Genomic DNA, 14243 nt, shown 5'->3' on the forward strand with positions numbered 1-14243 from the left:
CACTGAAGATATCCAAAAGAGGTCTATAAAGTACTTTGAACAAAAGGACACTAAAACTTATTGCACATGAAAGGAAAAATACTATTTTAAATCATAAATAACTACTTGGCCTTTATTTTGGTATATAAAAAAGTAACTCCTTTTCTCTTAATAATAACCTCAAGTATTGAAATCTCAAGATCATTCTATTTCCACTTTAACGTTCCTAGCTATGAAGGTCAACATATCATTTGCTTTCTGCTGTGCCTACACACTTACCGTCAGCAACTGCTCTATGAAGAACTCAGGTCTCTTTGCACCTCCCCCTTTCTCAATCTATTGCTATGCCCTGCCCCTTGATGCACACAACACTGAAATTCAAATCAACTTTTAATGGTTCTGTTCCACTTAGGTTCTCCATGGTGAAGATAGAGACCATTTGGCCCACCAAGTCTGCACTGATCCTCTCAACACTATCCCCATAAACCTGCATTTACCATGGCTACTCCACTTAACCTGCACATTCCTGGGCACTACAGGGCAATTTAGCATGGTCAATTCACTTAACCTGCAGATCTTTTACCTATGGGTGGAAACCAGGACACCCAGTGGAAACCTACGCAGACATGGGGAGAACATGCAAACTCCACACAGTCATCCTGGCTGGCATTGCTGTAAGGCAGTAGTGCTGACCACTAAGCTATTGTGCTCGAACCCAAAGTTTTCAAATGACAAAATACCATTCCGTGACAACCTTTGTCACAAAAGTGACTTTTAAAAGATAATCTTTATTTTTCTGATCTCTTTGGCATGCACAATGACTTAAAAGCATATATGAACTTATTAACACCTGCTTATTTGCATATGACTTTGCAGGAACATGAGAATAGGAGTAGACCACTCAACCAGATTCACTGTGATCATGGCTGATCAATGCCTTTTCTCCATTCCATCCTCATAATCATGTAGCCCATTGGAAATCTAGATTCTCAAATTTAAAACCACCTGATGAAGGAGCAGCACTCCGAAAGCTAGTGTGCTTCCAATTAAACCCGTTGGACTATAAACTGGTGTTTTGTGATTTTCAAATTTAAAAGTGCTCAAAGACTGAGGTTCCAAACCCCTGTGGTACAAAATTCCAAATGCTCACAACCCTCTGAGTAAAACAAAAATTCTCCTCATCTCAGATTGAAGTGGCATCCCCCTTAGCTTCTAGAATTTCCAAACAGGTGAAATGTTTTATCTGCATCTGCCCTGTTTATCCCTTTAAGTATTTTGTAAGTTCCAATGAGATCACCTCTCAATCTTGGCATACAAGCCCAGTTAGCCCAATGTCTCTTCATCAGACAGTCCTGTCATCTCAGGAACATGTTCGGTGAACCTTCATTGCACTCTCTTTAATAATCCCTTTCCTGAGAAAAGAGATCAAAAACAGTATAACTGAAGCAAGCTTTCACTGCTCTTGTACTCAAATCCTCTTGTAATGAAGGCCAACATTCCTACTATCTTGCTGCACCTGCACATCAGCCTTCAGTGAGTTGTCGACAAGAACACCTTCGCACAGTGGAAAACCACATGCTTCACCACGTTACATTTCATCTGCAATATTCTTGCCAATTCACTAAGCCTGTTCAACTCCTCCTAAAGCCACTCTATATCTTCTTTGCAATATCCTCCCTGCTCAGCTTTATATTACCCACAAAATTTGTAATGTCACATTTGATTTCCAACTCCAAATCATTGATACATTCAAAATAAGTGATTGACTTTTTTAAAAAAGGATAATTGGAGTGTTTAAACAATTTCTTGTCCATCCTCAAAGAGCAGTTGAGTCAACCATGTTGCTGTGGGTCTGGAGTCACATGTAGGCCAGTAAAGATAGCAGTTTTCCTCTCCAAAGGACACTGGGGTTTTAGTGAACCAGGTGAGACTTTTATGACAATCACAGAAATTTCATGGTCAAGATCAGAGTGGTGCTGGAAAAGCACAGCAGGTCAAGCAGCATCCGAGGAGCAGGAAAATCTCCTGCTGTCTGACCAGCTGTGCTTTTCTGGCACCACTCGAATCTTGACTCTGATCTCCAGCATCTGCAGTCCTCACTTTCACCACAGAAATTTCATGGTCAACATTAGGTTCGCTTTAAACTCTAGATTTTTTAATTCAAATTTCACCATCGGCCACATGGGATTTGAACCCATGTCTGCAGAATATTAGAATGGGCCACTAGATACTCATCACTCACCAATGAGTACGACCGTCCACCTACACATCACCCTTGCCTTTGGAAAAGTTACTGCAGTGTATCTTGGAGATGATACACATTGTTGTTACTGTGTGCTAATGGCTGAGCAAGTGAATGTTTATGGTGTGAATGGGGTGTTGATTCAAAGCAGCTGTTTCTTAGGCCTCCTGCAGATAAAGTTATATGCTTGGTAATGTACGTTCAAGATGCTTTTGATTTCTAAATGAAAAATAGGACTTCAAATGATACAATACATTCTAAAGTGTGATTTAATTTTATTAATTCTGAGCTGTGCATAGAAGTGCACACTGTGGCTGTAAAGGTAAGAAACCATGAAAACAACTGGGCACATAATACTAATGTTTTTACCCCTCCTCATTTCCTAGTAAATACCTTTCATAATGTCAATCAAAATTCTATGAAGCAGTTATAGCTTTGTTGTTTACAGAAGCATGACTCAGCAAGAATTTGTGAAGTCTCATTGAAATTAGCTTTCCACAGTTTCTTACAATTCTTCCATTATTGGCATAGAACTCTTTTTAAAACATATGACTTCCTATGGCCATGTCACTCATTTTCTTAACCAGGGTAAGAATTTCCTAAGTCCAAGATGTTAATAGAGAAAATCACCAAGTTTGTCACAAATGTGATATCTCCTTTCAATATTATATATAGACCCTAGTCTCCACTTTTGCCTTCTAATTGTTTTCCCATTGCTAGCAGTTGTACCTTGCCGGTGATTTTTGCAAAACTTAAGTTTTGTTCCTTGTTTTAAGAACAACTCATTATATTGGCTCTAAGCATTGTGTGAGAAGTGTGTACACCTTTACTGAGGACGAAGGACTGCCAAATAATCCACAAAATGATGTCTTGCTCAAGAAAATGCAAATTACATTATCGGTTGATTTTATTCTTTTAAAGTTGTCTCCACACTCCAAATTACCTCACATCCATGTCTAGTTACTCACTTGTGTACATATATTTTGTAAGAAGTTGTTTAGTTATATTGTTTTACTATTCGGTGCTTTCTGGAAAAAATGAACAAGTCTGTCTTGAAAAGAAGCAAGCTATTACTGTAAATCATTCAAAAATAAGATCATGCACATGATTTCTCTTGTTGACAACGCAGATTTGTTTCTAAAACATTGAGTGCGTTTCCAGTTAAAGAGTTAAGGTAGCTGGAAAGGTGGCCAAACTAACTTTATCATTAACATACCGTAATTTGATGTAAATTTGAAATAGAAAATCATACAATAGTACAGAAAATGACTTTCTAATACAGGCTGTAAACATTAAAATTTGCTCTCTATTTGAACTGTACTCAATTAATAGTGATAACAAATAAACAATTTAAGTTGGACAAAATAAGGGAAAGTTAGAAAATGGTTCTTGCATTTCATTTTCTATTTGCTTAATGGAAACTTCACACAAACAGGAGTTATTACAGTTGACATGCATATTTGACAGAATATCTTGCAAATATTTCACAAATATTGGTTCACAGGTCAGCACAACATAGAGGGCCTAAGGGTCTGTACTGCACTGTAATGTTCTATGTTCTTAAGTCCTACCAAAAATGTAAACCTATATGCACATCTCAAGTTCTATGTGGTTGTTCAGTGCAATTTTTCTTCATTGTGCAAATAATAAAATGTACTGTGTGGCACTTCATTAAGCACATATTAAACAGACAGATGTTCAATGAAAGGTACAATACAACATATACAATACTGATTACTGGTCTTCTGTAATGATCAAACATTTATAGAGAAATATATATGAATAATTTAATATATGTGACATTTAAATATTATCCGGTATTCCAGATAGATAGCAATTGTACATAAAGTTAAATAAAATTATACTACCAATAAACTCCAAAGTCTCTATTTGCATTGTATGAGTAGGAAATGCTAAATTTGGCAAGATACGTATCTACAGTGATACCAACAGTGTAACTGTGTTGCTCCTTACATGAACTTCTGGCATATATAAAAGTCAAATATCAAAGTTACCATGGGTGTCGATAGCCTACCAATGTCATTGCCATATTAACTTGAATGTAGCAGCAGGTGGTGCCACAGAAAACTACTTGAAACATTTTTTAATAGTACCTATTGAACCGTATGTTCAAGCAGTGGGATCAAAACGATAATTCACTTTGGCATCAAACTTTGCAGCATAAACATAAATGGACGGTATGGCAATTCCTAGCAATTTCAGGGAAATGGAAAACGTTTGTACAAATTGCAGTTCTGTGAAGACAGATAGAAAGATCCTTGCATCAAAGATCAATTATAGCTACAATTGGAAAATAATACCATAATGGTAAGGTCATTATATGAATTAATTTTAAGTACCAGACACACAAGAAAAGGTCAAGAACCTCCTTAATTAGATTTCTTGACATGTGATCTGAAAAGTTAAAACAAGTGATTAAACTTGAAATGAGATGGGGAGCTTTCCACAGTTATTAAAACTGTCCCAGGCATATGAGACATTTCTTTTAGTTTGCTTGGATTATAGTCAGATACGTTAAAGACATGAAGAAAAATACTAAGAAGCACAGGACTGAAAAAAGTTTTTGTTGAAATGACCAGTTTTGTTTTGGCATTTTAGATTCATTCATTTAAGCCTGTGAAGAGAACAAAGAGAAATTCTCTAGTTCAATCGAACTAATTAACTTCTCTTTTGAGTAACTTATCAGCAATTGCATGCTAAAGGTTGAAAATATGTAATATGTTGGCTATCCTTCAGTGGTTAAGGTCCTATAAGAATATAATTTTATTATTTGTTAACTAGGTTGTCCTTTTGAAAATTCAAGGCTCTTGTCACACAAATTCGTTTATCTGTTTGTGCAATGCTTTTTCTGGTAAACTGAATGTAGATGGACCTTCTGGAATGAACCAAACTATAACAAACAATTCAGTACACGAAGAATGTTGGTAATTCCATTAATTCTGGGATACCATCAGCATTCTTATTGCACTGGACTGATTATTACAGCCCACTTTATTTTCTGTCTAAAATTATGATGTGGGAGCTTCAAATCCAACTGAAATCTTACAGAGAAGGATGATAAAGAAACTCATAATAGCCCAGACACCATTTACAGAACTTCATTTAGGCTTCAAACAGCTGTGAAATTGGAATAAAACTTATTAGAAAGAACTGTGGATTCAGTAATTCTGAAACCGTTCCAATAAAAATTTCATCATAACACTGGATTTGTTTTTATAATTTCCAGCAATATTTAACAATCATGCATTTGTATCATGATATACATCATTAACATTAAAGCCCTGCTTTTTTCTGTATTTGCAATCATCCAGTTTTGCACTCTTACCATCAGAACTTGTGACCTGCCTTTCTGTGGCAGAACTGTACACACAGCAATTCAGATGGCAATACCAAGAGGGAAAATTATGTTGCAATTGCTATGGATGACAACATAAAAATTAAGGAATCATTTTTTTTGTGGTACTTCCGATTTGTGATGAATTCTTGCTAGTGACCAGGCTGGTCTGACTTTTCTGAGGCGCAGGTAGCTGTGCACAAGCTTTTTTCTTTGGATTCTGGAGCTTGGCTCTGTTCTTAAAGACTAGACTGGGATCCAGCTTGTTAGTAAAAGTAATAGCATCCTCTGCTACAAGACTGGCACTACAGGCAACAGGCTTGTACATATTAAACCATTGCTGAAAATAAAGAAAATATTTAATTAAATAAATTTGATTTCCCAAATGTTATGGAAGAATTTGACAGTTGTTTTTAATGGCAACATTGAGCTAAAATATTTATAAGATAGTAACACATTAACTCACAAACTTAATTGCATAAATATCAAGATATATACAAGTTGACAAATCAGAATAATTGACCAATTTTGAGAATTTCTAGCAAACTGTTGCTGTAGTTTGCCAGGATTCCAGAGGAATTTAAGTAATAAGCAATGGTCCATAGGAGAACAGTTGTTACAATCATTTTGAAGGTTTACTTTTTATTTAGATTATTTGCATTCCAATTAATTTAAGGATGCCTTTCGTTGTGACAAAGTGCCAACAAGAAGGAAAATTATGGAAAGTGATGATTCTCTACAGGAACACAAATTAAATATGACAGGAACAACTTTTCATGACAACTGCATGTATCTTCTCCAAAGTAATGAAGAATTGAATGTCATTTTTAAAAATTTATGAGACCACCTCAAAGAAAGCATCATAACCCAATTGAGAACTGGACTTTAGTTTTGCAGATCTGCCCTCTTAATTATTGAAAGAGAAATATGTCTGATGTTACAGAATATTAAAAAAAACTGCATTTCCTACCTTAGCTTGAGGGCTAATCCCGTATTTTGTTAATGCATACTGCCATTGGGGCAATCCTAAGTGAACAAGCATAAGTCGATAGTAGGCTGTGAACGTATCTGATAGAAAATGCCAGTAAAGTGCTCTGTCCAAGAACCAGATTTCGGCATGAGAAGATACAACTCCTGTTGAGGAAAAATGTTAAGCTTAAAGAATCAAAAGGACAATTTTTAAAAACTTGTTGATCCTGTACATGTTAAAATATTGATCAATTCAAATGTTATTTGTTCAACTAATCACACAACAAAACATTAGGTCCTATGCCCTGCAATTCTCAATTCTTTTATAACAGGAACAGTTTTTCCCTATCTATTCTATCCATACCTTCCTTTAGATCTCCTCTTAGCCTTCTCTTCTCCAAGGAGAACAGTCCTAACCCCTACAATTTATACTCAAAACTGAAGTTCCTCAGCTTTGGAACTGGTGTAAATCTCTTGTGCACTTGTTTGTATGCTTCCAATGGAGTGTTGCCCAGAATTGTGTACAATACTCTGGCTGAGGTTGAACAAGTGTTTTATGTAAGTTCAGTCAAACCTCCTTGCTCTTCTGCTCTATTCACCTATTAATAAAGCCCAGAATACCATCTGCTTGATGAACTTCTCTCTCCACCTGAGCTGTCACTTTCAGTGATCTGTGCACACATGCATTGCCTTCTCCTGCTGCCTTAAGTTTTTTTTTAATTATATTCTATTTTATATTGTTTGTCCATATTCTTCCTACTAAAATGTATCACCTCACACTTCTTTAATTGGACTTCATGTTTACCTATTGTACCAACTTGTCAAAGAGTCAGAGAGATTGACAACACAGAAAAAGGATTTTCAGCCCATTGTGTCAATGCCAGTCAAAGACCGCCACGTAATTATTCTAATTTTATTTTCCAGCACTTGGTCCATAGACTTTTATGTCTTGCCATTGCAACACCACTGAAAATGTGTTGCTGGAAAAGCGCAGCAGGTCAGGCAGCATCCAAGAAACAGGAGAATCAATGTTTCGGGCATAAGCCCTTCTTCAGGAATGAGGAAAGTGTGTCCAGCAGTCTAAGATAAAAGGTAGGGAGGAGGGACTTGGGGGAGGGGCGTTGGAAATGCGATAGGTGGAAGGAGGTCAAGGTGAGGGTGATAGGCCAGAGTGGGGTGGGGGCGGAGAGGTCAGGAAGAAGATTGCAGGTTAGGAAAGTGGTGCTGAGTTCGAGGGATTTGACTGAGACAAGGTGGGGGGAGGGGAAATGAGGAAACTGGAGAAATCGAAGTTCATTCCTTGTGGTTGGAGGGTTCCTAGGTGGAAAATGAGGCGCTCTTCCTCCAACCGTCGTGTTGCTATGGTCTGGCGATGGAGGAGTCCAAGGACCTGCATGTCCTTGGTGGAGTTGAAGTGTTAAGCCACGGGGTGGTTGGTTCGGGTGTCCCAGAGGTGTTCTCTGAAACGTTCCGCAAGTAGGCGGCCTGTCTCCCCAATACAGAGGAGGCCACATCGGGTGCAGCGGATGCAATAAATGTGTGTGGAGGTGCAGGTGAATTTGTGGCGGATATGGAAGTATCCCTTGGGGCCTTGGAGGGAAGTAAGGGGGGAGGTGTGGGCACAAGTTTTGCATTTCTTGCGGTTGCAGGGGAAGGTGCCAGGAGTGGAGGTTGGGTTGGTGGGGGTTGTGGACCTGACGAGGGAGTCACGGAGGGAGTGGTCTTTTCGGAACGCTGATAGGGGAGGGGAGGGAAATATATCCCTGGTGGTGGGGTCCGCACACCTAAATACTTAAAGGTTATCCTGGCTTCTGCCTCGACGACTCTTTCTGGCAGTGAGTTTCAGATGCGCATCACCCTCTAGGTGAAAATGTTTTTCCTCACATCTCCTCTGAACTTTCTGCTTACCTTAAATCTATACTTCCTGGTTATTGATTCATCAGAGGGAGGAAAAGAAAAGACTCTTCCTGTCTACACTATCCTTGTCCCCCATAATTTTGTACATCACAATCCAATTTATCAAATTTTCTTAGATCCCATGGACTTTTACCTTTGTAACCAAACTCCCAAGCAAGATCTCATTGAAAGCCTTGCCAATGTCCAAGTAGACCACATTAAAAGCATTGGCCTCATCTACACACATGGTCACCTCTTCAAAATATTCAGTCAAGTTGGTCAGACATGACCTCCCCCTAACAAAACCATGCTGACTGTTCTGGATTAATTCCTGCCTCTTCAAATACGTAAAAATGCTGTCCCCCAGAATTGCTTCCAAGAGTTTAACTGAGGTTAGACTGACTGGCCTGCAGTTTCCTGGTTTATCCCTCACTCTCTTCTTGCATAATGGTGCCACATTGGCTGACCTCCAGTTCTCTGGCACGTTTTGTGGCCAGAAAGGAACAAAACATTTGCAACCATTCTTGATATTTCCTCACTCAACAACCTAGGATACATTTAGAACATAGAACAGTACAGCACAGAACAGGCCCTTCAGCCTGTTGTGCCGACCACTGATCCTCATGTATGCACCCTCAAATTTCTGTGACCATATGCATGTCCAGTAGTCTCTTATATTTCCCCAATGACCTTGCTTCCACAACTGCTGCTGGCAATGCATTCCATGCCCTCACAACTCTCTGTGTAAAGAACCCACCTCTGACATCCCCTCTATACTTTCCTCCAACCAGCTTAAAACTATGACCCCTCGTGTTAGTCATTTCTGCCCTCGGAAATAGTCTCTGGCTATCGACTCTATCTATGCCTCTCATTATCTTGTATACCTCAATTAGGTCCCCTCTCCTCCTCCTTTTCTCCAATGGAAAAAGTCCGAGCTCAGTCAACGTCTCTTCATAAGATAAGCCCTCCAGTCCAGGCAGCATCCTGGTAAACCTCCTCTGAACCCTCTCCAAAGCATCCACATCTTTCCTATAATAGGGCGACCAGAACTGGACGCAGTATTCCAAGTGCGGTCTAACCAAAGTTTTATAGAGCTTCAACAAGATCTCACGACTCTTAAACTCAATCCTCCTGTTAATGAAAGCCAAAACACCATATGCTTTCTTAACAACCCTGTCCACTTGGGTGGCCATTTTAAGGGATCTATGTACCTGCACACCAAGATCCCTCTGTTCCTCCACACTGCAAAGAAGCCTATCCTTAATCCTGTACTCAGCTTTCAAATTTGACCTTCCAAAATGCATCACCTCGCATTTATCCAGGTTGAACTCCATCTGCCACCTCTCAGCCCATCTCTGCATCCTGTCAATGTCCCGCTGCAGCCTACAACAGCCCTCTATACTGTCAACGACACCTCCAACCTTCGTGTCGTCTGCAAACCTACTGACCTATCCTTCAATCCCCTCATCCAAGTCATTAATAAAAATTACAAATAGTAGAGGCCCAAGGACAGAGCCCAGTGGAACACCACTCACCACAGACTTCCAGGCAGAATATTTTCCTTCTACTACCACTCGCTGTCTTCTGTTGGCCAGCCAATTCTGTATCCAGACAGCTAAGTTCCCCTGTATCCCATTCCTCCTGACCTTCTGAATGAGCCTACCATGGGGAACCTTATCAACTGCCTTGCTGAAGTCCACATACACCACATCCACAGCTCGACCCTCATCAACTTTTCTAGTCACATCCTCAAAGAACTCGATAAGGTTTGTGAGGCATGACCTGCCCCTCTCAAAGCCGTGTTGACTGCATTTAATCAAGCCATGCTCTTCCAGATGGTCATAAATCCTATCCCTCAGAATCCTTTCTACACCTTGCAGACGACAGACGTGAGACTTACTGGTCTGTAATTGCCGGGGATTTCCCTATTTCCTTTCTTGAAGAGAGGAATTACTAGGACGACTCCAGTGGAGAGCGAGGATGCAAAGATCTTCGCAAGTGGCGAAGCAATTGCATTTCTCATTTCCCAAAGCAACTGAGGACAAATCAGCTGGCGACTTGTCAATGTTTGACAAAATTTTCAGCACATCAGCTTCCTCTATCTCTATCCATTCCAGCATGCACACCTGCTCTTCAAAGGTTTCATTCATTACAAAGTTTGTTTCGTTCGTAAAGACAGAAGCAAAAAAACTCATTTAGGGCTTCCCCAACCTCCTCAGACTCCACACACAAGTTCCCTATGCTATCCCTGATCGGACCTACTCTTTCTTTGACCATTCGCTTATTCCTCACATAAGTATAAAATGCCTTTGTGTTCACCCTAATCCGTTCTGCCAAGCCTTTCTTGTGCCCCCTCCTGGCTCTTCTCAGACCATTTTTGAGCTCCTTCCTCGCCTGCCTGTAATTCTGTAGAGCTGACCCTAGCTTCCTCCACCTTATATAAGCTACCTTTTTCCTTTTGACGAGAAGCTCCACCGCTCTCGTCATCCAAGGTTCCTTTATCTTACCACTTCTTGCCTGTCTCAGAGGGACATATTTATTCATCACTTGCAACAACTGTTCCTTAAACAGTCTCCACATGTCTATAGTGCCTTTATCATGGAACAATTGCTCCTAATCCATGCTTCCTAGCTCATGTCTAATCGCATCATAGTTTTCTCTTCCCCAATTAAATATCCTCCCATTTTGCCTAATCCTCTCCTTCTCCAAAGCTATGTATAATGTGAGGCAGTTGTGATCACTATCACCAAAATGCTCTCCCACCACAAGATCTGATACCTGCCCGGCTTGTTTCCAAGCACCAAGTCTAGAATGGCCTCTCCCCTCGTCGGCCTGTCAACGTACTGAGTTAGGAAACCCTCCTGAACACACCTTACAAAAACAGCTCCATTCAAATCTTCTGCTCGAAGGAGGTCCCAATCAATATTGGGAAAGTTAAAGTCCCCCATTACAACAACCCTACTACGTCCACACTTTTCCAAAATCTGCCGACCTATGCTTTCTTCCATCTCCCTGCTGCTATTGGGGGGCCTGTAGTAAACCCCTAATGAGGTGACTGCTCCCTTACTGTTCCTAATTTCCACCTATGCTGATTCGGTAGGCAGATCTTCCTCAACAATGGAAGCTTCTGTAGCTGTGATACCCTCTCTGATTAGTAGTGCTATACCCTCTCCTCTTTTCCCCCCCTCCCTATTCTTTTTAAATGCTCTAAACCTTGGAACATCCAGCAACCATTCCTGCCCCTGAGAAACCCATGTCTCTGTTATGGCCACAACATTATAGCACCAGGTACTGATCCATGCTCTAAGTTCATCACTTTTATTTCTGATACTCCTTGCGTTAAAGCAAACACACTTTAACTGATCCCTTGGTTCCTTCCCAGGAAAATCCTTCCCACTAGCTGGTCTACCTCTTGCTATTGCCTCATCTGCATCAACTCTCACCTCCGGTATACAGCTCAGGTTCCCACCCCCCTGCCATACTAGTTTAAACCCTCTCAAACTACTTGAGCAAACCTTCCACCCAGGACATTGGTCCCCTTCCAGTTCAGATGCAACCCGTCCTTCTTGTACAGGTCCTACCTTCCCCAGAAGGCATCACAATTATCTACATATCTGAAGCCCACCCTCCCATACCAGCTGCACAGCCACGTGTTAAGCTGCGCCCGCTCCCTGTTCCTCGCTTCGCTATCTCGTGGCACTGGTAGTAAACTAGAGAACACTACTCTGTTCGTCCTGCTTTGCAGCTTCCATTCTAACTCCCTGAAATCACTTTTTATATCCTCGATCCTTTTCCTGGCTATATCATTAGTTCCAATATGTATCACGATTTCTGGCTGTTCGCCCTCCCCTTTTAGAACCTTATACACCCGATCGGAGATGTCCCGGACCCTGGCACCAGGAAGGCAACATACTTTCCGGGAATCCCGATCCTGATCACAAAATCTCCTGTCGATTCCCCTAACTATCGAGTCCCCTACCACGAGTACTTTTCTATTCTGCCCCCTTCCTTTCTTTGCCACAGTGTTAGGCTCAGTGCCAGAGAACTGACTGCTATTTCATCTGACCCTGGAGATTTATCTACTTATCAGACCACTCAGAACCTCCTTTCTGTCTATGTTGATTTCCTTCAGTCTACCACAAATCTTCTCCCTGATTTCTATACCTATATCGTTCCTTTCACTGGTAAATGTTGGCAAAAAATGTTAATCAGAAATTATTTATAAGGATGTTGCCAGGGTTGGAGAGGCTGAACAGGTTGGGGTGATATTCGCTGGATCATCAGAGGCTGAGGGGTGACCTTATACACATTTATAAAATCATGAATGCCATGGATAAGGTGAAGAGCCAAGGTCTTTTCCCTGGAGTGGGGTGTGATTTGGAGGGGCAGGGTTGGGAAGAAGAATCCAAAACTAGAGGGCATAGGTTTAATATGGGACAGGAAACAAAGAAGATGGCGCACGTATGGAAGAACTGCCAGAGGAAGTGGTGGAAACTGGTACAATTGCAATATTTAAAAGGTTTCTGGATGGGTTCATGCATAGGAAGGGTTTAGAAGGACAGGGGCCAAATGCTGGCAAATGGAACAAGATTAATTAAGGATATCTGGTTGGCATGGATGAACTCGACCCAAGGGTCTGTTTCCATGGGTGTAGATCTTAATGACTCTCTTTAGAACCCTACCTACATCCTTTCACTCCACACACAAAGTACCACTGTGGCCCTGCATGGATCCTACTCTTTCTCACTATCCATTTTCTCCTAACGTACCTCTAAAACAATTTAGAATTTTTCTTTATTTACCTGCCAATATCTTTTCATGCCAATTTCAGAACTCCTATTCCTTTTTAAGTTCCCTCTTGCATGCTCTATAATCCTCTGGGGCTTCTGCTGTTTTGAGCTCTCAGTATCTGCCATAAGATTTTCTTTTTCTCTTATCCAATGCTGTATGTCCATCAATATCCAGGATTCACAGGATTTGATGGTCCCCTTTTTTTATTGGAACATGTTGGCCCTGCATTCCCCATATTTCCTTCGTTAATGCATCCCACTGTTCTGAGACAGATTTACCTGAATGAAACTGCTCCTAGTCCACTCTGGCCAAATCATTTTTATAAATGACCTGGAAGAGGGGTTAGAAGGTTGGGTGAGCAAGTTTGCGGATGATACGAAAGTCGGAGGAGTTGTTGACAGTGAGGAAGCATGTGGCAGGTTACAGCAGGATATAGAGAAGCTGCAGAGCTGGGCAGAAAGGTGGCAGATGGAATTCAATGTAGCTAAGTGCGAGGTGATTCACTTTGGGAAGAATAACAAAAAGATGGGGTACTGGGCTAATGGTCGGATACTTGGTAGTGTGGATGAGCAGAGGGATCTTGGTGTCCATGTACACAGATCTCTGAAAGTTGCCACCCAGGTAAATAGTGCGGTGAGGAAGGCATATGGCGTACTGGCTTTTATTGGTAGAGGAATTGAGTTCCGGAGTCCTGAGGTCATGATGCAGTTGTATAAGACTCTGGTACGGCCGCATCTGGAATATTGTGTGCAGTTTTGGTCGCCATACTATAGGAAGGATGTGGAGGCATTGGAACGGGTGCAGAGGAGGTTTACCAGGATGTTGCCTGGTATGGAAGGAAAATCGTATGAGGAAAGACTGAGGCACTTGGGGCTGTTTTCACTAGAGAAAAGAAGGTTTAGGGGTGACTTGATTGAGGTGTACAAGATGATTAGGGGGTTAGATAGGGTCGACAGTATGAACCTTTTCCCGCGTATTGAGTCGGGTATTACAAGGGGGCATAGCTTTAAA

The 14243-nt window shown here is 41.0% G+C and overlaps 1 protein-coding gene across 5 annotated transcripts in view; it reads right to left on the minus strand.

Moving 5' to 3' along the window:
* Positions 1–2375: 2375 nt before the first annotated feature.
* The window catches only part of tpgs2 (tubulin polyglutamylase complex subunit 2), a 49736-nt gene continuing 37868 nt past the window's right edge, over positions 2376–14243 (minus strand). The window contains exons 6-7 of one of the 5 annotated variants that reach the window (XM_087990024.1): positions 6547–6710; positions 2376–5916 (exon numbers count right to left, since the gene is read on the minus strand). In XM_087990024.1, the coding sequence (XP_087846150.1) occupies positions 5680–5916; positions 6547–6710 (401 nt within the window). In that variant the 3' untranslated portion in view covers positions 2376–5679. The remainder of the gene's footprint in view (positions 5917–6546; positions 6711–14243) is intronic. The other 4 variants (XM_087990010.1, XM_087990012.1, XM_043685543.2 and 1 more) reach the window with 4 other exon arrangements.

Source organism: Chiloscyllium plagiosum, unplaced genomic scaffold (genome assembly GCF_037043375.1).
Source record: "Chiloscyllium plagiosum isolate Xiang-an unplaced genomic scaffold, Cpla_swu_hap1 HiC_scaffold_1, whole genome shotgun sequence".
Lineage (NCBI taxonomy): Eukaryota > Metazoa > Chordata > Chondrichthyes > Orectolobiformes > Hemiscylliidae > Chiloscyllium > Chiloscyllium plagiosum.